A 23,353-nucleotide genomic window follows, 5' to 3' on the forward strand; every position below is an offset into this window, starting at 1 on the left:
TTCAAATGTTTGATTTTGTTTCGCTGTTATAAATCTTTTTTTTACTTGGTCTGAGGAAATATTCTAATTTTTTGAGATAGGATTTTTGAGTTTTCTTAAGCTGTAAGCCATAATCAGCAATATTAAAAGAAAAAAAGCTTGCAATATTTCAGTTGATTTGTAATGAATCCAGAATGCATGACATTTTTGTTTTTTTAATTGCATTACAGAAAATAAAGAACTTTATCACAATATTCTAATTTTCTGAGACAGTCCTGTATACTTGGCCCTAAACACCTTAGAGATACATTATCTCAAGATATAGTTGCGCTAGACGACATTGCCCTTGCTTCCAATGAAACAGTCAGGAACTTGGGAGTGATCTTTGATCCTGATTTCTCCTTTAATTCACAATTTCTAGGACAGCCTTTTTCCACTTGCGTAATATCTAAAAAATTACACATGTCCTTTCGCAAAAAGATGCAGAAAAACTAGTCTACGCCTTTGTTACATCGAGACTAGACTATTGTAATTCATGACTATCAGGCTCCAGCTGTAAGTTGTTAAAGACTCTACAGCTTGTCCAAAATGCCGCAGCAGCAGTCCTGACGAGAACCAAGAAAAGAGAGCACATTTCTCAAATATTAGCATCGCTACACTGGCTTCCAGTTAAATCTAGAAAAGAATTTAAAATTCTCCTCCTCACCTTCAAGGCCCTGACTAATATGATGCCAAATTCGGGCTTACTTGTCGTACCTAAAGTCTCTAAAAGTAGATTAGGAGCCAGAGCTTTCAGCCATCAAGCCCTTCTCATGTGGAGTTATGTACCACTTTCACCTCGGGAGGCCGACACCATCTGTTCGTTTAAAAGTAGGCTCAAAACCTTCCTTTTTGAAAAAGTTTATAGTTAGAGCTAATTAGTTTGGCAGATCGTTACTTGTCCTATGTTTTAAAATAGGAAGCGTTTAGTTTAAAAAGGCATAGAGGTATTGATGGTTGATCTACTGAGTGGGCCACATGGTTTTCATCGTACTACCATACAAACCTAGCCTGACGTTGTCATACTCACAATTCTAGACAGAATGTGAGTCTGATACCGCTCCATTGGGCTGTGGTTATGGGGAGTGTTTCAACCGCACCAGAAAAAAAATGACTCTTTGCACAATAGGATAGACCAGCGGTCGGCAACCTGCGGCTCCGGAGCCGCATGCGGCTCTTCAGCACCTCTGCAGTGGCTCCCTGTGCAGTGCATGTTGCGCATATTTTTCGCGAACGGTGAACTTAACAAATCAGTTCTTTCATATGATGAACGTGAGTGAACGTCACGTTCACGTTCATTTTTTAAATAATCATCGTATCAGGCCATCATGAAATACCAGGAGCAGGTGAATGTGTGTAAGTGTGTGTGTGAGTGTGTGTATGTGTGTGTATGTGTGTGTATGCTCTCCCAGATAGCTGACACACACACAGAGCCTGGGCTCCGCCCCCCGCCCTGAGCCCCGCTCACTCGCTCAGAGAGACACATTGAGAGTGACTGACCGGCTGCTTCATTGAGAGTGACTGACCGGCTGCTTCTCAACAGTGGAAAACAAAGAGTTTCTCTGGTCTCCGCTGATCAGTGATCAGCCTCTAAGATTCTTGATCAGAGCAGAAGCTGCAGGTGGTTTGTACCGATCTGCAGTTTCTGTGTTGGCCTCCAGTCTGACCTGCTCTCACGTTTTGTTTTAATATTTCAGCAACTAAAATATGCGTCACATCCTATTACGTCCCGGCGCTCTTCCCTGCAGGTCGCTAATCTATAGTTCCGACCCCCGGCCTCAGTAATCTAATCATGGATAAATCCCAGCAAAGAAAAGTCTGGGAGGGAAATAGAGTTTAATTCTTCGTGGACAAATGACTTTGCTTTCACTGCCACCAATGCTGTCTTACTATATGTATGTTTGATATGTGGCAAGGAATTAGCAAACAATAAGAAACGTAATGTTGTAAGATATTTCCAGAGCAAGCACACAGCATCTGCTGAAAAGTACCAAGCTGGAGATGAGCAAAAAAAGCTGAGTTCTGTGTTTAATTTATTCCAAAGTAGGTCCACACATGTATTTTGTTCTCCAATTCATAAGAGTTTGGTGATTTTGTAACAGGTAAAAATAGCAGTTAAATGTCAACAGTTTTTTTTATTGTCGTTCTATTATTTAATAAATGCAACAAACTATAGTTGTTATATATATTGTATAACTATATATATATATATATATAACTTTATAACCTGTGTTATCAAATATGTTGTGCGGCTCCAGACAGATTTAATTTCGTATCGCATCGAAAGCCTTTTTCTAGCAAATAGTGGTTGTAAACACTCAAAAGGGTCCAATCTGAGTCAAAACCGTGTCCTGTAAGGGTCCATACATCACCATTTGGGGCTATGTGACTATCATAATTGAGTGTCAACGTATTGGGGAAGTCCGAAAGCAGGGGTCAGAGCGACTGAGGGGACAGTCTGTAGCGCAAGAGAAAAGGCATGGTCAATATCTGGTAAGTTGTCACCATCTGAGCAGAAATCATAAGAAACGCAGTCCCTCATATCCCTTGTCTCCTCACCGTGAGCTAGTAGAGGCAGTTGTAATGCACGTTCAGTGTCATTCTTTTGTATCGCAGAGTCTATGACACGGAGGCACAGGGCTCGAATGCAGGGAATACAACAACATCCGCAGATGGCGAACAGGGCTATGAACACTGCAACAGATAGTATGAAGACCATTTGCCAAAGAATTTAGACGTAAAATCATCCCATGGTTTCACGCCAGAGTGTTCCTTCATTTCCACAGAGAGTGAGCGCAGTCCATGGAGTGCTTTAGGGGGGTGGTGTCTGGGGCTGTGTTGTTGGGGATGAACGTCAAAAACAGTACCGTCCCCCTAAACCCACATAACCCAGAGTGTCTAAAAGGATGCCAAGGTCTTTGCCTTGGTTCCATTTTTCCTTATTATTTAATTAAAACACATGCATGGAATTATTTCAGAGAGAAAATGAAACATAAGAAACAATATCAAACTCTAACACTGTGGACTCTGTTAAATGATTAAAATTAATAAGCCAGGCGCAGGGCGTAGTCGGTCAGGGTGGAGGAGGTGGAGTTGACACCGGATGGGAGTGGGTTGTGGAGACATAGAGCCCAGGTCCCAGAGATTGAAAGGAAAACAAACTGAAAAGTGATTAATATGCTGCAACTGAGTTTACAGTAGATTATATAAGCCTATATTTGAAAAGGAAAATAAACAAATAATCAAAACAAGACATACAGGCAGACCCATCTTTTGTGGTCAACAATTTCTTTACAATTTTGAGGAGTAATAGCCAAATAAGTGGACATTCAAAAATAAAAGATTCAAAAAGTGGCAGAAAAGCAACAGAAATCTTTGGCATTTCATGAAATATTAAATGATTAACAAGCTGAATTTCAATTATCAGCAAATTTAACAGCATTTGAGTATAATTTTGTTCAAACCATTTTCCAAAAGTCATCGACTGCTTCATTACATCATAATTCAGAAGCTTTGACGTCAAACTGCCCTGTGGTAAAACAGGCATCACATACAAAGGACAAATGTGTGAGACAGCTGAAACAAAACAAAACAAAATTAATAAAAGTCATTCTGCCACACTTTCCTTTATGATAAAATAAAAACAAAAAGTAGAGCTTAACAACATCTTTCAAATTAAGAACATTGGACGTTAAGATAATTGGTGAAACAAGACAAACAAAAAGAAATTCCCTTCTTCTGGTTCTTTAAAAGTTAAAGTGTTGCAAAGAAATTAAAATATAATTATTGATATGGTATTCAATCAAGTGTGTCAACAAGGGGGCTTGTACTATGGTTTGTGCTTTTCATTTAAGATTAAACACGCTATGAGTTAAAGTGTTTTAGACATCTGTCCCTTTAACTGGATTAAGATTTCTTCTTTCAATGGTGAAACATATTTATCTTTAGGTCGCAAGAGTCTAACAATAGTTACATGGAGGGTGAATCAAACTTCTATTTTAAAGGCCAACTGTAAATAGATTACACATGTCTTGATTATTTAATCTTAAATGGATAATTTGAATGTGGAATTAAAGCAACTGCCGGTGAAACCCCAAAAAATAAAAATATCTAATTCTAGGCAGCACAGAACTAAGTTTAAAGTTAAGTTTGAACTTCTCATCCTGATTGGATTGATTTTACTCATATAGAAAGCACATGAATTATTTTCAGCTTTAAGAAATAAAAGTAAATAGCAAAGCATTTCAACAAATAAAGAGAAGAGATAGATTTCCCCTTCTCATCAAACCTGAGCAGAGCAAAGCAAGATCAGCTCTGTCTAGCTTCACGGGGCTCATTACATCAGAGAAACGAGTTCTCGATACTAAAAAACAAAAACAAATATCATCTTCATTGTCACAAAACAGCAGTTGAGAGTGAAACTTTTATATGGGTGTAAAATGGCTCAAAAATAATACAAAACAGAGAAAGAAAAATAAAAAAATAAAAATAAAAAAAAAATACCTTGCACATTAACTGTACCTAGAGATGAACTTTTAAAGGTCACATTAATGTGATTTGGTTAATCACTCATCCTTGAAGTTAGATTACGAATCAAGTAATAAATTGTCTGAAGTATTAAACTGGTGTATCCTATTATCCCTACTGTGTCGGTTAAAAATGAGAATAAGCTATTTAATGATTGGATTTTATGCAATAATTTGGAGGCCAAAACCTTTTCTCCTTTCCTCTGATGGATTAGATATATTGGCAAAAATCCCAAAATAACGAATTGGTACCAAAAAGTGTAATTTTTGGTACCATTTTTGGAATTTTTTACTTCTGAATGAAGCAATAGTAAAAACAAACAAACATACAAACAAACGAATAAACAAACAAACAAGCCTCCTTATGATCTCAACACCAGTTGCAAGCTGTGAATTCGGGCTTTCCGACTCCCAAACACTCTTATCTCCCTCTTTTCATCCTGTGCACTAACAAAAACGTTCTATTATCCATCTCAGAGCAAGATATTACTGAATTGAAACATCTCACGCCTATGGATCTTTCTTATTTCTAAACATAGCTTTATCTTTCTTGTCCTTGTCCTTGTTCATCTCTCAAACCTTCAGTCAACATTCTTTAACTTTCTTTGGCAAGTCCTTTACACGTTTACTCTCACATCCATACATACAACATACATCAAATGGCAGGCGTATATTGCCTCTAGTCTAGTTTTTGTATTGTTTCTGTCTCTCCTCTGTCAGTCAGTCGGTTTTCTCTCAGTCTCAGTCAGTTTTTTCTGTGCCTCAGTCAGTCGTTTCCCTCTCTGTCTCAGTCAGCAAGCTGACCTTGACTCTTTTTCTTCCCCTCGTTTCTCGTTTTCACAGACACACTTTTTCATTCACATTAGTTCTTTCAGAAAGAACTCCCTATATTATATAATCAATATTAATTTATAATTATTATATTAGTAATTTCCTCCATACTTGGGCCGCAAGCGCCACCTAGAGGGCCGCAAGAAACTTTCGGTTTTGCACCTGTGGGCCGCTTGGGCCGTGGGACCGCGTAGGTTATCAACTGAATACACCAGATATGTTAATTAATGTGTACGCGCAGATTCGGGTGACGCCAGAGCTACTAGCCTATGCTATCCATGAGACGCTCAGTTACAATGCAGCCTCCGACCACATGGTGGCGGTACTGCGTTAGTTGTTTAACAAGCTCACAGAACAACAGAAGAAGATCGACATTCAGCTAGGTAGTGATGGAGAAGTTTTTAAAGAGGAAAAATGAAGATAAAAGTGGTGCTGGACCCCCCCAAAAGACAAAATGTGTGCGTAAATACAATCCCGACTTCATTCGGTATGGATTTGTGAACGGGGGTAGTGAGGAAGAGCCGAGAGCCCAGTGTGTGGAGTGTGGGCTGACGCTATCTAATGAAGCTTTAAAGCCCTCGAAGCTACAGCGGCACCTAGAGACCAAGCATCAGACGCTCGTGGGAAAGCCGGTAGAATTTTTTAAGAGAAAAGAAAATGGGCTGCAGATGCAGAAAAAACCTATTGTGTCACTGACTGGCAACTCTAAATGTGCACTGAAAGCAAGCTACCTCGTAGCCAGACGTGTGGCACAGAATAAAAAACCATTCACCATAGCGGAGGAGTTGGTTCTCCCTGCCGCCGTGGATATGTGCACAAATGCCGCACTGCTGTTGGTTTTTGTTCGCTATCGCTGGGACAGTAGTTTGCACGAAGACATTCTGTTCTGTGGAGAGCTACCAACACGAGCTACGGCTCAGGAATGTTTCCGCTGCATTGATAAATACTTCACTGAGAACGGCCTGGACTGGCAGAACTGTGTCGGGGTGTGTAGTGACGGCGCAGCGTCAATGACTGGCAGGCATCGCGGTGTCATCAGACAGATACTGGAGCGTGCACCAGAAGCTAAATGGACACACTGTTTTCTCCACCGTGAAAGCCTTGCAGCGAAAAAGATGTCACCAGAGTTCCACGAAGTGATGACTATATGTGTGAAAACCATCAACTTTATTAAAAACAATGCTGTGAACTCCAGATGTTTTGCCAAGCTTTGTGAGGACATAGACGCAGATCATGTCCAGCTGCTCTATCACAGTGAACTGAGATGGCTCTCAAGGGGACTGGTCCTCAAGCGTTTGTTTGAACTGAAGAATGAGGTCTTCACTTTCCTCACTGAGAAAAAATCTCCTTTTGCACATTACTATGCTGACACAAAGTTCACAGCAAAACTTGCCTACCTCTGTGACATTTTTCACTACTGAACCAGCTGAACATCTCTCTTCAAGGAAGAAACAGCAACATATTTTTTGTTGCAGACAAAGTTCAAGCTTTCAAGAGGAAACGTGCTTTGTGGACAAAGAGGGCCCAGGAAAAGAGGATGGACATGTTTCCACTTTTGTCTGACATTTTGGAAAACTGCCCTCAGGTGATGATCAGTGACTCAGTCTCTCAGCACCTCTCACAACTGGCAGAGAAATTTGATGAGTACTTTCCTGAGGATCCCAGAGAGGGGCACATGTGGATTTTGGACCCATTTTCTGTGGATCCCACTGCAAATGATGTTTCTTTGCCCTCATGTCTGGAATCACAGCTTCTGGACGTTTCCACCGACAGCACTTTAAAATTGCAGTGGGGCAAACTAGACCTGGGCTCCTTCTGGATTGCTGTCTCAAAGGAGTACCCATGTCTTGCACTGAGGGCTGTGAAACTCCTTCTCCCATTCACAACTACATACCTGTGTGAGTCAGGGTTCTCCATTGTGGCCACAACTAAAACCAAAGCCCGAAACAGACTCAGAACAACGCTGGAGGCTACTTTGAGAGTGAGCCTTTCCCCCATTCCACCCAGATTGGATCTGATTGTGTCTCAGAGGCAGGCCCAGGTGTCTCATTAAGAGTTGAAGATAAAAAAAAATAAGTTGTAGCTTGTTAAAAACGTACTGTTTTGACTGTTCATTGATTTGGTTGTTTATTTGTTCAAGATATAAAGAGCAACATCTGGTTCTGCCATGCAAAAATGAAAACTGCTGAAGCAATTGTTAAATGAATCTGCTGATTATAAGGCTATAGTCATTTGCACTTTATTTCAATTTAATTTAGAGTTTATTTATTTAATTTAAAAACATATATTATAGAATATAAATATATATTCTATAATTAATTATATAACAATATAATTATTAATATAATATTTATTTTTGAATGCATTTATTTTATCACCACCTTTTTTATTGATTGATGATTTTTATTTTGGAAACAAAACACTTTTCCTGTGTTGTGATTTGAGTTTAATATGTAAATAGCCTATTACAAATGCATTTAAGGCAGATTAAACTGTTCAAATTCATGACATTTTCTTCCTTGTATTTCTTGCTCCGTGTATTATCAGCAAAAGTTATTGAAAGTTTAATAAAAATATTTGTGGTGATCACATTTTATCATGTCATTGTATTATTTATTTAGCTTGTTAGTTTGTTAAACTGTACATGGATTTGATCTATTATTGAATAGAAATGAGTGAGATCAATTAACTACAGTGTTAACATTTAATGGGCCCCTGGTCACTTTGCACTGAAAAAATTGGGCCTCAGGGTCAAAAAGGTTAAGAACCCCTGTTCTATGTTTTTTAAAATGACCACCTCTATTTAGTAGTCATCATTTTGTTTGCTTCTTTAACTACTATTTTCACAAGTTTTATCAAATACTGTTGGCAGAACTTAGATGTGGAGGACGCATTGCCATGTATACTTGGTCAGAACAGGAAGCTTCTACTACAGAAATAGTTTCAGTAGCGCCCATTCTTTGGGTGTTTAACACAACCAAAATACACACTTTTCCACAATCTATTAATATTCTGCCAATATCTATTCCAACCCTCAATACCCTTTCAGAACTGTGACTCAAAACACTCTTTGTGTTCGTAATTACCTTGATGTCACAGGAAACCACCCCACACTTTTCCCCTTTAGTCCCAGACTAGGAAATCCCTGATTCCCTTTTTCACTTCATATCTGACTCCGGACACAGATATGAGTGTGGCCCCAGGCCATAGGATCCCAGATCCTTTAAATTATAGTGCGTGCTCCAAGCACCACTTTTTCAGTGTTCCAAACACTTCTCAGTCCCAGACTGTAAAATGATTTATAGTGCGTGCTCCAAGCACCACTTTTTCAGTGTTCCAAACACTTCTCAGTCCCAGAAAGTAAAATTATCTATATCTATAGTGCGTGCTCCAAGCACCACTTTATCAGTGTTCCAAACACTTCTCAGAAAGTAAAATTATCTATATCTATAGTGCGTGCTCCAAGCACCACTTTATCAGTGTTTCAAACACTTCTCAGAAAGTAAAATTAACTATATCTATAGTGCATGCTCCAAGCACCACTTTATCAGTGTTCCAAACACTTCTCAGTGTGGCCCCAGGCCATAGGATCCCAGATCCTTTCAATAAATGTAAATGGTTCCAAACCATAGGGTCCCAGACCCTTACAATTTCCTTCACTTCACTCTTATATACTTACATCTTGTATTTCTCTTTGTTCACAGTTAATTTAGTTATTTTTCCAATCACAGACGTTTTAGTTATAAAAAGGTCGCTGCTCGCCTGTTTTAGGTTGACCGGTCTTTTCACTGTGAACAACGAGATCCTCGAGATGTCATTTTATCGTCAATACGATCTGTCCTTTTTTCCTTCACTGGATCACGTCGGGGTCACCAATTTTGTCGTCGCCAGGCACTAAACTTGACTGCGATTGGACAAGCGTGTTTGTTGATCCAGGATTTGAGAAGGAATAATTAGACACTTATAATTGAAGTTCTGGAAATTGAACAGTTATTGTAAAACAATGAAATACTTACAGAGAGTCTCTGGGGTTCTGCCGGACACGTCACCAGGTTCACTGGATCATGTCGAGAAGAAGCTCACCCACATCCTAAGTCCACAGTATATATAATCAGACACAGGGTGCAGCACAGAGGCGGGTCTTTTTCTTTGAGGGAATTCAGTTATTGGCCAGATGTATACTGTTTCCTCAAAGTGCAGTTTTTTGCAATCACTTTCAACTGACCAGGTGTCCCACTACTGTGGCCTTGGCCAACAGGGAGCCTGCTACATCGGAGAGACACAGATTAGACACCGAGGAGGATTTCATATCTTTTTCTCACCACGTTTCATGAAACACCTCTTTGTATTAATTCTGGCATGACCTCTCTCTTTCCTGAGAACCTGTGCTTGTTGTGCAAACCCTGTGTCTGAGTGAAAAAGATAGACATCATCCCAAGAAAAGAAACAGTTGTAGCATAAGCATTATTGATTATCTAGATTATGCAGCTAATATTTATTCACAGGATATAGGTAAAATATAGTCACAAGATACAGAGAAACATAGATATCTCAACACCATCTGGGCCAGCTGATAAATTAAACTTTTTCCGAATCCCGTAGGAAGGACGGCAAAACATCTTTTCGATCTACAAATGCTTTCATCGCGTTTCTCTGTTCCTCTTTCAAAATGAATGCGCTGTCGATCTCTTCTAAAACAGACTCAATGGCATGTTTGTTGAAATTTAATTCAACCCAAGCGCACTTTGATGATGTGGTTGATTATGTTACTGTTAATCATCTGTCCATCATCGTATAAAGCCTGCCCAGACATTAGTTTGGTCCGAACAGTTTCTGTTTAGGCATAATTACTTCCCAACGGAGCGATTCCTGTTGTTAACCTGAACTTCCATAGAAATTTACAGGGGCACTAACTGACAAATTATTCTTTCTATGCAGTGATAATACTCCATGCTGAGACATTTTCCCCTCCATTCTCCCTCTTTCAGGTGGTGCTCATCATGTCAGTCAGGCTGTGGCTGATGGGAGGATCTATGCCTCTCTTCTCTGAACAGGACAACCCCGCCTCCTTCTCCCCTCACCTGCTTACCAGGTCAATGTCTCTCGCATGCATGTATAAACACCAGTAGCAGGCGTTGAATGAGTTTTTAAATTGCGATTGCTGGACGCCTTTATTGTTCAATTAGATAAAAGTGTATTTGTTTACCGCCAAATTACAATACACATTAAAACAGGGCACTCTATATATCAAATCCATTGAATTGGTTGAGGATCAGTGAAAATTGCAAATTTATCGACAAGCCTCATTTGTCCATTCAGTCTATCTTTGCTTTTCTTCCTTAATATAAAAAATAAATACAAGGGGTTTAAACGTTTTAGCACACTTGAACTCTTCTACTGTTTAGTAGTCTGCACTTCTGATGGAGATAATAACTATAGCCCACATTTTAAGGTATATGAAGAGGTTGTATTGCTGTAGGCCATGTTTTTCCTTCAAGTGTTGAACACTAGCATTACATTTTTTTGCATGAATAAAGTCCTAAACCGGGTTTCAGATCGTTTATCTCCTTTGTTTGGAAGAATTTCTGTATCGTATGCACAACGCGGAAGCGACGCCAAAGCGGGGCGTAAGCGCTAATCCCTAGCGCGCCGGCGCTTGGCTGTTCGCACCGGACGCTGGAGCGACGCTGAAGCGCCAGGCAGCGCTAATAATATCACCCGTTGATCCAGTAGTATAAAAGCATATACTTACTTGTTGCTCCAACATTGAGCAACAGCGTCCCAACATTTGTCTTTTTTGGTGTTGTCTTTATACAACATGTTCCATGGATCATACACTGTACTTCTCCACTTCAATTATTAATTTAATGTCATCCATGTTGAAGACCTTCTCAGCTGTTTGTTCCGTTTAATGTCGGGTGTCGAGGGTAAATTACGTATTCTCCACTCAAGCCTATGTGGAGACTACGTAGCCCCCCCTCCCCCCGTACTGGATTCTGTTGGAGCAGAAGCCAGTACAATTGAAGTCAATGGTGAGTCCTATTTCAGACATAATATAATAAGAGAAAAAACACAACCTACTTCCATCCTGCTCGTGTGGTGTCATCCATGTGTCCGCAATAGATTTGAAACAAGGTCATTTACACCGTATTTTTAGCCTGAAAATTCACCGTAAGTGGCTAGTCGGTCCGTGAATGCGCCTCCTAGGAAGCTATCAGCGGAACTTTAGGCTTATAACTTTGTGTTTATTAGCTTGTAGCAAGACAAGTGAACTATTTCTTTAACCTTTTACAACCACCTGTTTATTTTTTTCTCTGGTAAACTGCCAGACACATACAGGTTTAGATAAAGAGTGAATTTTAATAATTGACATTTTTAAGTCAATTAATGTTACAATTAATATCCTCTGTATGTTACTAATTTATTTCTTCTAACTTCCTTTTTTCCCCTACCATTTCTCTCCACCAACCATCAACCATTTTTCCTTGTCCTCAACATCCTCTCTTTGCTCCCTCCCTACAGGATTTTGACCTACTCTTACCTGCTGTCATTTAATGCCGGGTTGCTGCTTGCCCCCATCGTGCTTTGCTACGACTGGCAGGTGGGGAGCATTCCCCTGGTGGAGTCGTTGAGTGACTTTCGCAACGTGGCTGCCATTCTGCTGGCCATTGTAATGGTTGCACTTTGCCTGAACTGCATCTTCTCACTGCAGGTAAGAGCAAGAATGTGACAAGCAGCTAAAATGTGCATTTCTCAGGTCTTCTTCCTCCTGTTGCTTTGCACCTCAAGAATAAAGTGATCACTGCCCAGGACAAGAAGGCCCTCCAGCACCTCTCTGGAGAAACCTTCCACTTACTTCAGGAAAATTATAACACCAGGGTATTAAGAAGTACATGCATCATCACCAGGGACAGCACACATCCACAACACAGCCTCTTAACACTCCTGCCATCAGGCGGAAGTTACAGATGTGTGATATCCAGGACAACAAGACTGGCAAACAGCCGCAGCCTCTTTCCATAGGCCATCATGAGAAAACACAGCTGCCTTTACCACCAGTAGGACAGTGGAACGTTAGAAAATACTGACACACACAACAATAATGCGCTGTTTGACCTGTGCAATAATGTAAGAGAGGGAGAAGAACAAGGTACCTAATGCACCAGTAAAGACCTCATGTTTGCTATATCCAACTGTTGGTTTAAGAACTGTCAAAATTCAAGCTGTAACATTAATGAAGATACCACATTAGGCCTGCTCTCCAAGACTTGAGCCTTGACAAGCCCTCAGTCCCTTTCCCTGTTATTCATCTTCTCAAAGATGTTCACATTGTACCTTATGGCCACAGCCCTCCCAAGCTTCGAACGTGACTCACATTATGTACAAGAGTTTATACTGTAGTAATACTATAGGTCAATTAACAGTCTGTAATGCTATCAGTTGCTCCATCTTAATATTTGTAGATGTTCATAATGTTTATGGTGTCAATGTCAGCTAAAGCAGTGTGTTTGTATTGCACTTTCTATAATACACTATTACAAGTGGAGGATAACTTAACTTGCTCAACATGCTTGTCATTGTTTATTTGAAGTTTGTCTATATTCGCTATAGGTCCTTTTCAGGCAGTAATGCTGTAATTTAGCCCGTTGAAAAAGCATAATAAACATCTGATTGGAGTAACACTAATAAGCACTCCACATTGCATGCTCTCATTACTGCTAATGAGATAATATACTGAGCCTAAAGAAGGGGCATCAATACATAACAGCCATGTTACTGTAAATAAATGTAGCCACTGTGGGATAGCATGAATGAAGAGAAGCAGAGGCAGTATGCCTTCTGAATATACTGTAAATGGTCTTATATATTCACTCAATAGGAAAAGGAATCAACTGTTACAATATAATTTGTTTTCCTCAACTGTTGTCTCTGTGTCTGTGTGTGTGTGTGCTGGGTCTGAATTATAACAAATGTGCTTTTAAGAAATGCTGTTTATAGCTGTTTCCAGTACCAGTACTGCCATACAAGCCAGTAGCCCGTCAGTTTTACCTATAACCTCAGTAAAAAATACTTTTAACTATATACCTGATTCAGTAGTGCAAGGATTACTGGACCATATAGAATCTAGCTAGTGTTTACACTTAAACTCACACAAGGTTCGAAGAGCCATTTAACCATTTATTGGCAGGTCGATGAAAAGATGGAGGAATGGTAAAATGGATCCTTCTTTCTGTTCAATAAACAAACAAAAATCGTTTCTTTCCATGTCAACCATAAACAAGAATAACAACAATGGTACATATGTTTTCTTACATATTTATTGATTTAAGGAATCATTCAAGTTTACATCATGTTGTTTTTATAGGAAATATAATCAAGTACAGAATAACTAAATAAACAACATCTCCTATAGATTGCAACAGATTACGTAATTATTATTGTATATCATTCTGCCTCTTTAGGAACAATATATCATGATCTGTTAGGTCAGATACAAATTAAATTCGGATCCATCTCATGTAGGCATACTCACAGTTATATATATATATATATAAATATATATATATCAAAGTAATATAAAACAAACTTACTGGTTTGGCAGTATGGTCTCAGACAATGGGATTTGAAAAGACACACCCAGCCATTCTATAACCTCCCCATCTCTAATCTCCTCCCCTGTGCACTCACTGACAGGGGAATCTATCCGCCCTCTCCCTGTCTCACTGAATAGACAATCGGGCTTGGGATTTTGGAATACTCAGCGCACCCTCAGATTGGGCTCGTAATGTTATTTTGATTAAAAGGCTGAAACATCCCATGACGCTAAGGAGAACAAATAAAGATATGTCCCTAACATTCGCTGGTGGTCGCTTATATCTGTCAACATCAACTGGTGCTTGGTATTTTAAATAGTGCTGTAGACCTTCTAAAATACTAGGGGTATTGTCCACCTTGTCCTATGCTCCAAATAAAACAAATACCATCATGACACCCTCCTGTAAACCCTCAGTTGTACAAAGTTGCATCGCTTTAAATGTTGCTTCTGCAAAGAATAGGGGGGGGGCTTAATTTTCTTCTTTCCTTTCAGAAAGTACGGTCCAATGTTTCCTATGCTAAAGGAGATGTGTTAAGAAGCAGTACAGCTCTTTTCCTTATCATTTGGAGAATTTGAACAGCTGCCAGCCTTTGAGGTACTTCTGGTCAAAGGAAAACTTAATTTCCGAAAGCAGCCTGTATGTGTAAAGTGTTCTCCTAAAAGTGTAGCGGTGCCCCTGGTGGCTAGGTCCTCAAACAACATGTGATTATGAACAATCTGTGTTTGTCTTCTGTATCCCCCCCCCCCCCCCTTTTTGCTCTCTGCAGAGACAAGAGAGCAGGGAGGTGTTGGTTGGAGTGTTGTTTCTGGTGTTTCCATTCATTCCTGCCAGTAACCTTTTCTTCAGGGTTGGATTTGTTGTGGCCGAAAGGGTTCTCTACATGCCGAGGTGAGTGTGTGCATGCAGGCATCCACAGTATCTATGGATAGTTCTAGTCAGACTCTTGTATGATAACTTAACATAAAGCAATACATATTCTTTCATTCGATATTCTCTTGTTTTTTTTAAACAATCACCCAAAGATCACCAAAGTCTGAAGTTTTTCTAAAACCTTCCAAGTATAAAACCATTAGATCCTTATTTAATTCTTGTTTCTTCTACAATTGTACTGTTCACTGCAGGTAAATAGGTTACACATTTTAACAAATTGATATCACTATGAAATGTGGTCAGTGAATAATTTACAATAAGACATTTATTCATTGTATTGCATGTTTTATGAATTTCCATGAGTAAACATGCAAATTAGGTATCAACTCATTTTTTCGGAATATTAGATATCCGGTTGAACATTTTTATTTTACAGGGTTGAAATACTTTTTTTATAGAGGTTTGCATCGCAATAATTAAGTCTATTCGTAACATGTCTTTAGAAGCAATTTTCCAACATAATATCGAAGAACATAAAATATATTCAGCCCTATGTATATATAAAAACATATCTATTTTTTTGCCAATGGCCATCTCTGAGGGCTATTGATCAATTTAGTATCCATGTAAAAGATTTTGGGGCATGATCTGATATTACTATGCTATCCTAATGGTAATCCTTGATTTTGTGTCTAATCTTTGTTGATACGAGAAAAAAAAACATATTCTTGAATATGTTTATGTGTGCTATAGTAACAATAATATTCAATATTATGAGTTCAGTTCAGGCAAAATTTCAGAGGAGTTCAGATCCTTCAAAAAGTTTAATATCAGCTTTCTAGTTTTTCTTTGAGACAAATTCAGGCCTCTAGACTTGTAGACACTAAATTAAGTTTGTCATATAATACGCTTCCTTAAAGTATAATACATTGGTCCTTAGGTTCAATCATTGAATTCTCCTTGAACATGGGAGCTGTAAGAGGCTCCAAACACGTGTCGTTGCCACCTTCTCTTAATTTTAAGTTAGTTAGATGGCATCATATGAGATTCTTGTATAGAAACTATGTATGCATGTTTTCAAGTTTAATTGTTTCACATACCTGGTTCACCTGTTTCAAGAACTGATCATTATAAAAAAAAAACTGCTTTATTCACATGTATGTTCCTGGATGTCAGGGCGTCGCTTCTTCTGCAACAATTAAGTTAAAACTCTGCGTTGCGTCATAATCTGCTAGGATAACTTCCGTCTGCAGGAGTGTTTATGTGTGTGTGAGTGCTCGTCTCTGTCCCTCTTTACACACAATGTGATAATCACATATATTTAATTATTAATTGATGATGGCGGCTCATGTCTCCTAACTCTGTTTGCAACAGCCCCCAGGGGGTGGCATCGTAATCTTAGACCATGCAGACTATTCAATGTCATCATGGTTCAATAAAGCTGAACAGAGCAACTGAATAATGGTAGTTTTTGCAGAGTGAAAGGTGAACAGTAGCCAGAGCATCAAAATTGTAATGTACGAGACCATGACTGAGATCACGCTAGTAATAGCAAAGTCTGGATAAGGAGTCACCAGTTACTTCAATTGTATTGGATTAGGCTGCAATACTGTTTAACCCTGTGACTCCTAAAGGGTTTTGTGGCCTCAAACACTTCACCAGTGGTGAGTAAATAATGTGTGAATTTTCAGTTTTTCGAACTATCCCTTTAAAATTGATTTCAAGAGAACACGCCTAGTCTCCACTATGTTTTGCAATACATAAAGGCACTTTAAGGTTTAATTCTCTTTATTTTTCAAGAGAAAACATGTAGTCTCCAGAACGTTTTGCATTATGTTGTTTTTTTCAAATAGCAGAAAATGTAGCTCCTTTTATTACCTAACACCGAAATACTAACATTTTCCCCTTTAAATTACAATATTTCTTGTTCAACATGTATGGGTTAGTTTCTGTAACATTGGGGGCAACTGGTTATTATGCCTTTATTGAAATTGGATAGCTGCTTGAAACTAAGCTAACTTTATCAAAATGGCTTCACAAATGTGATATTCAAGTTAATTTCACAATGACATCTTGCACACAATAAATGCTTTATGCTTGTATACGGTGTATATGCTCTTGGATGGAACCAGAGTTAAGAAGGCTTGAGACTAAACCCTACCATCTGAAGCCTCTCAAAAACACACACACCCAAGTATAACCATGTAACAGGGTCAACAAATTTGAGGAAAGGGATTGAGATTGTGTTTTTTTTAAGAGCCCACAGCAGGCCAACTGTAGTGAAAATATATGCAGCCATGAGACATCAAGGGATTTTAGGCCATTAAGCTATATCACATCTTTTTAAAGAAGAGTCAGTTGAACTTAACTACATAATAAAGGACTTAACAATACATTTTTGCTTTGTCTCTCACCCTCCCTCCTATCCATTTCTTTACTTTCTTTTTCTCCATCATTGTACCTCCCAAACTTCCTTATAATTTTTCCTTTCCCTTTACTTCCTTCCTCCCTCCCTTTTCTGTAGTATGGGTTACTGTATCTTAATGGCTCATGGCATGGGTCGGTTGTGTGCGGTGGTAGGCCGCTGGGGCACCACAGTCCTCAGTGTCTCCATGCTGTTGCTCCTACTTCTCTTCTCCTGGAAGACCATCCAGCAGAACCATGTCTGGCTAACCAGGGAGGCCCTTTTCAAGTAAGCATGGGGAATTATTCTGAAGACTCAACTCATCTTTTCATAACAGTGATATGTTGAATTACAACAAGATTAATGTCATGTATAATATTTAAATTTTCAAAAGACACTTACCTTCTACTTTATTGCCACATCTGCCAATTTTTTGTAATGCATTTAATAAAACATCAGTTAAATAATTAATTGCTGCCAGGTAACCTTAATGTGTTTCTGGTGGCTTGTGTCCTGCCAAGGAACAACAAACCCCTCCATTCTGATTTCTGTAACTGATATGGAAATTCAGCAAAAGAAGAAGGCCAAAGTCTCCCCTAGAATGTTAAAGTTGTAACTCATTTATATTTTATGAGCCTAAATTGCCAATTGGGGGGTGGGGGAATACCAGTATTTAACAGCACACTGAGTTATTGTGTTGTACCGTATTGTAGATAAATAGATAACGGATTTCTTCACGAGTCTACAACCAATTATCTATAATGACAGAGTGAAAACATGTTTTAGCACAGTGACTTAACTCTATGTCTGAAATCTAAATCTCCTATTTATAAGTACGTATTGAGACCATTTGGCGTGTCTCTGAACTGTGCTCAACTCCATTCAGTCTGTTATAAATATCCTTAACATCTGTCTTAAACTTAAGTGGAGTTTACCTTACAAACTGAACTGGTTCTGGCAAATCTTATTACCTCTGGCTTCTTGTAGCCGAGGAGCTTCTTATTTACTTCTGTGACCTCTGCCAGGGAAATAGATGATGCTTCCCCCGACTCTTCAAACTTTGCTTCATCCACTGAGACTGTGTAGAATAGGTTGCTATGAAGTTCTCTTTCTACCGCCTGCCAATATTCTGCAGCAGTTCTCCGAGACAGTCAAGGAGGATGGACTCCATGTCCCCAACCTCCCTCAGGATGACAGGATTATCTTCTGGAGGAGGCAGTTCACCCTCACTATAAATTTGGGTGTGCCAACTCTTTTCTTGATTGCACTGATCCCTCATCAGCAGCTGATTAGTTAACAGCCCTTCTCTTCTCTTTACCTGTGTCTGCAACATACAACTACAGATCTGATGATACAACCTCAAAGTAGATAATCAGTTGTTGGTGCTGCTCAGGTGTTGTTGAAGCAAGTGCACTTATGTACCATCTTATGGTTGAACATGGAGTTATTTATGGCCAATCTTGCACAGAAGTCAAATAACAAGGCACTGCTCAGGCTCAGATCAGATAGGTCATTACTCCCAAACATTGCCCCCAGCACTGAAGTGCAACAGCAGGAATTATTGGACCCCAGGTGGAACTCTTTCCAGAATCCCACCTAGGGATATTAAAAAATGTCAGGTACTCTGAACTGCACAACACCCAGAGCTTTCTCCTAATCAATTTGAAGTTACAAAGAGGCAGCCCTGTCATATCCAGGTTAAATTCCGGTCACTCTGGGTATCTCCTTAAAATTAGTTTATGGTTGAGGAAACCATGTTCATGCGTTGAGGTGGGCCCAACTATTTCTAGCTGGTGCCACTCAACCAGCTCAGGCTCCTTCCTCACCAGATGTGACATTCCATTTCCCTAAGACTTGTCTGCAATGCCAGACGTCAGCAACCAGAGGCTCCTGCCTTTGCCTGCCACCAGGAACTACATACAGTGGGTACGGAAAGTATTCAGACCCCTTTAAATTGTTCACTCTTTGTCTCATTGCAGCCATTTGCTAAAATCAAAAAAGTTCATTTTATTTCTTATTAATGCACACTCAGCACCCCATCTTGACAGAATAAAACAGAAATGTAGACTTTTTGCAAATTTATTAAAAAAGAAAAACTGACATTTCGCATCATTTTGTCATAAGTATTCAGACCCTTTGCTGTGACACTCATATTTAACTCACATGCTGTCTATTTCTTCTGATCCTCCTTGAGATGGTTCTACTCCTTCATTGGAGTCCAGCTGTGTTTAATTAAACTGATTGGACCTCATTAGGAAAGGCACACACCTGTCTATATAAGACCTTACAGCTCACAGTCGAGTCAAAGGAGAATCATGAGGTTGAAGGAACTGCCCAAGGAGCTCAGAGACAGAATTGTGGCAAGGCACAGATCTGGCCAAGGTTACAAAAGAATTTCTGCGGCACTTAAGGTTCCTAAGAGCACAGCGGCCTCCATAATCCTTAAATGATAGAAGTTTGGGACGACCAGAACTTTTCCTACACCTGGCCGTCCAGCCAAACTGAGCAATCGTGGGAGAAGAGCCTTGGTGAGAGAGGTAAAGAAGAACCCAAAGATCACTGTGGCTGAGCTCCAGAGATGCAGTAGGGAGATGGGAGAAAGTTCCACAAAGTCAACTATCACTGCAGCCCTCCACCAGTCGGGGCCAAAAAAAACATGAAGGACTCCCAGATTATGAGAAATAAGATTCTGTATGATGAGACCAAGATTGAACTTTGCAGTGCCTGGTTTTCTCCACACATACTGCTAAGTATGTGTGGAGAAAACCAGGCAATGCTCATCACCTGCCCAATCCAATCCCAACAGTGAAACATGGTGGTGGCAGCATCATGCTATGGGGTGTTTTTCAGCTGCAGGGACAGGACGACTGGTTGCAATTGAAGGAAAGATGAATGCGGCCAAGTACAGAGATATCCTGGAAGAAAACCTCTTCCAGAGTGCTCTTGACCTCAGACCGGGCCGAAGGTTCACCTTCCAACAAGACAATGACCCTAAGCACAAAGCTCAAATAACAAAGGAGTGGCTTCGGAACAACTCTGTGACCATTCTTGACTGGCCCAGCCAGAGCCCTGACCTAAACCCAATTGAGCATCTCTGGAGAGACCCGAAAATGGCTGTCCACCAACGTTCACCATCCATCCTGACGGAACTGGAGAGGATCTGCAAGGAAGAATGGCAGAGGATCCCCAAATCCAGGTGTGAAAAATTGTTGCATCATTCCCAAGAAGACTCATGGCAGTTCTAGCTCAAAAGGGTGCTTCTACTCAATACTGAGCAAAGGGTCTGAATTCTTATGAACAGGTGATATTTCAGTTTTTCTTTTTTAATAAATTTGCACAAATGTCTACATTTCTGTTTTTTTTTCTGTCAAGATGGGGTAATGAGAAATAAAATTAACTTTTAGATTTTAGCAAATGGCTGCAATGAAACAAAGAGTGAAAAAGTTTAAGGGGTCTGAATACTTTCCGTGCCCACTGTAGCAGTCAAGCCTGATTCCTATCCAAGTGGGTAGTCGGCCATGTGGTTGTGGCTCCATGAAGCTTTATCATCCTCACCCGTACAGGGCCACATGGGTGAAGGCCCTTCCTTGTTGTGGCTCCAGCCTTTGTTTCCCTTGCCCACCGCAGCTCTTGCATGAATGTGTCATGAGTTTTTATGACTTGCTCTCAATAAGCCCCATTTCTTGCCTTGGGAAAAAGTTAATACATCTGTAGAGAAACTTGAAGATAGCAGCAGACAGACACATTCCGCCCAGTCCGATAGGGCTTGAGAATATTTCCCAGGAAGAATGGGATAAACTACCCAAATTAAGACCTACAAATCTTGTACTGAATAACCCAAGAAAACTGAAAATTGTTAGAGCTGCCAATGAAGCATCTACAAATTACTGAATGACATGTTAAGATAAAGATTTTAGTTTTGGATATTTACTAAATTTGCAATACTTGCAATTATTGATTGCCTACTGCTGTTGACAAATGTTATGTTTGAATTATGAGTGACCTTTGTAATACTTTCAAATTTAATTCTGCACCACAATAAGATGTGAAGAGTCTGAATAATTTCTGAAGTCACAATACATACCTTTATGCCAGACAGGATTAAAAGCCCTGGGGTCGGATTTATAAAGGATTGCGTAGGATTCTTACTAAAAGTGTGCGTACGCACACCTGAACGCAATGTTCACAGTCCACCTGGAAACATTCGTACGTGGATCTGCCTCCAAATCCCCCCTCCACATGCCCACCTTCAACCATTAATGGTCAATGGTCAACGGCACGAACATTAAATGATGCCGCTGACCAATGGGTTTCCACCGTGAGTCCTGATGGAGGAATGGCATCAAGCGATGTGAAGAGGAGGTGAAACTTTCTGACACTGACATCATTTTTCTTTCCACGAAAGGGTTTATTCCAACAGGGATTACCGATAACCTTTTTTGTCTTTATTTAGATCAACATAATGCCTTCTCTTCTTTTCCTTCCTTATCTTCCTCCTTATTTCAGGTCTGGTATCCAGACTCTGCCTCACAATGCCAAAGCCCACTACAACTACGCCAACTTCCTGAAAGACAGTGGCCGACACAAGGAGGCCATTCACCACTACACCACTGCCCTCAGGTGTAATATCATTCCAAATTGAGACTGTATATGCTTCTAGCACTGTGTTTAAACAGAAGAGGTAGCATGAGCACTATGTTAGCAGAGCAATGTCTTCACTCATTTACACCATAAATGCATAAAACAAATACAAGAAAACTGAATATCCATACAACATGAAAATACACGTTTGATGTTGTTTATGGACATATTGTATGAGGAAAATGCAAGTCTTTAAATGGCATGGATAGACAACTACTTGGATAAAAAAAACATAGAAGCATGAAACAAATAACTGTCTTCGAAGTTCCAAAACTCTTATTGATAAGGAGACAACAGTAAGAGTGACAACAACAATAATATAATAATTCTGCAACTACCATGCATGCTCAATATAAATAATCTTGTTATATATGTAAAGGTAACACTTGTGGGATGTCTGTGGAAGTGTGAGCATCAATAAAGATGTAACCGGGTCAGACATAATGAAGATGTAACAAGTTATATGAAATAAGCCTAACAAATGTATAATTTAAGAGTGAATACCTCAAATGAAATTATGCAGATGAAACTTCTTTATTTACCCTTATATTTAGCTATAGGTATACAATTTATCTAATTACAAGTGCTTCTTAAATAAAGTGGTGTACAAGCTCTCTAAATATCACTCCACATATGGTAGCATAGTATCAGGTGATTTTAAAGTCAGACAACATGTACATACAGAGGATTACGGCAGTCCATTGGTCAGTTTCAACGATTGACATAGTGTATCTAAAGAACTGTCAGAGCCATCTAGGGATAGCCTCTAAATTCCAGACATCAACATAATTCACCAACTTCAAGGAAGTGAATGCAATCCGTCCTGAGACTGGCCAGACCAAAGGCTTCATACAGTGCATCCGGAAAGTATTCACAGCGCTTCACTTTTTCCACATGCTGTTATGTTACAGCCTTATTCCAAAATGGATTCTATTAATTTTATTCTCAAAATTCTAAATGCAATACCTCATGACAAAGTGAAAAAAGTTTGTTTAAATTTTTTTTTTTATTATTAAAAATAAAGAAAACGGAATTATGACTTGTACATAAGTATTCACAGCCTTTGCTTAATAATTTGTTGAAGCACCTTTGGCAGAAATTCAATCAATCAATCAAATTTTATATTCACAAATCACTAAATCACATCAGATAAAATTAATTATCTCCATTTCACTGTCGGGTCAGTTATGATGAGTTGGTCCTGGCCTTTCTTGTCTTTTTCTTTTTTCCCCTTCTATCTATGTTTTGCCGTTTCTTTCTCGGTCTGCAACAGCTGTTGGTTGTTGGTATGGTTTTTACACCTGAGTGAGAGCTGTCGTCTTTCTTCTGCTTTGTTCCTCATCTGTGAGGGAAGCGGGACTATCTCCCTGGGCCTCTGTCTCAAGTGGCGGCTTCTTTCCGCAATGGCTGGCGTGTGTTCCGGTGGTGCTTTCTTTCACATTAACCGCTGTAGGTGTGGTGAGGAG

The 23,353-nt window shown here is 39.5% G+C and overlaps 1 protein-coding gene across 3 annotated transcripts in view; it reads left to right on the forward strand.

The window, feature by feature from the left end:
* The window catches only part of tmtc1 (transmembrane O-mannosyltransferase targeting cadherins 1), a 106,597-nt gene that overhangs the window by 38,256 nt on the left and 44,988 nt on the right, over positions 1–23,353 (forward strand). For all 3 annotated transcript variants that reach the window (XM_062382913.1, XM_062382914.1, XM_062382915.1), the window contains exons 6-10: positions 10,364–10,467; positions 11,898–12,087; positions 14,739–14,860; positions 17,367–17,534; positions 21,753–21,866. In XM_062382913.1, the coding sequence (XP_062238897.1) occupies positions 10,364–10,467; positions 11,898–12,087; positions 14,739–14,860; positions 17,367–17,534; positions 21,753–21,866 (698 nt within the window). The remainder of the gene's footprint in view (positions 1–10,363; positions 10,468–11,897; positions 12,088–14,738; positions 14,861–17,366; positions 17,535–21,752; positions 21,867–23,353) is intronic.

This window comes from Platichthys flesus, chromosome 23 (assembly GCF_949316205.1).
Source record: "Platichthys flesus chromosome 23, fPlaFle2.1, whole genome shotgun sequence".
NCBI classification, from domain to species: domain Eukaryota; kingdom Metazoa; phylum Chordata; class Actinopteri; order Pleuronectiformes; family Pleuronectidae; genus Platichthys; species Platichthys flesus.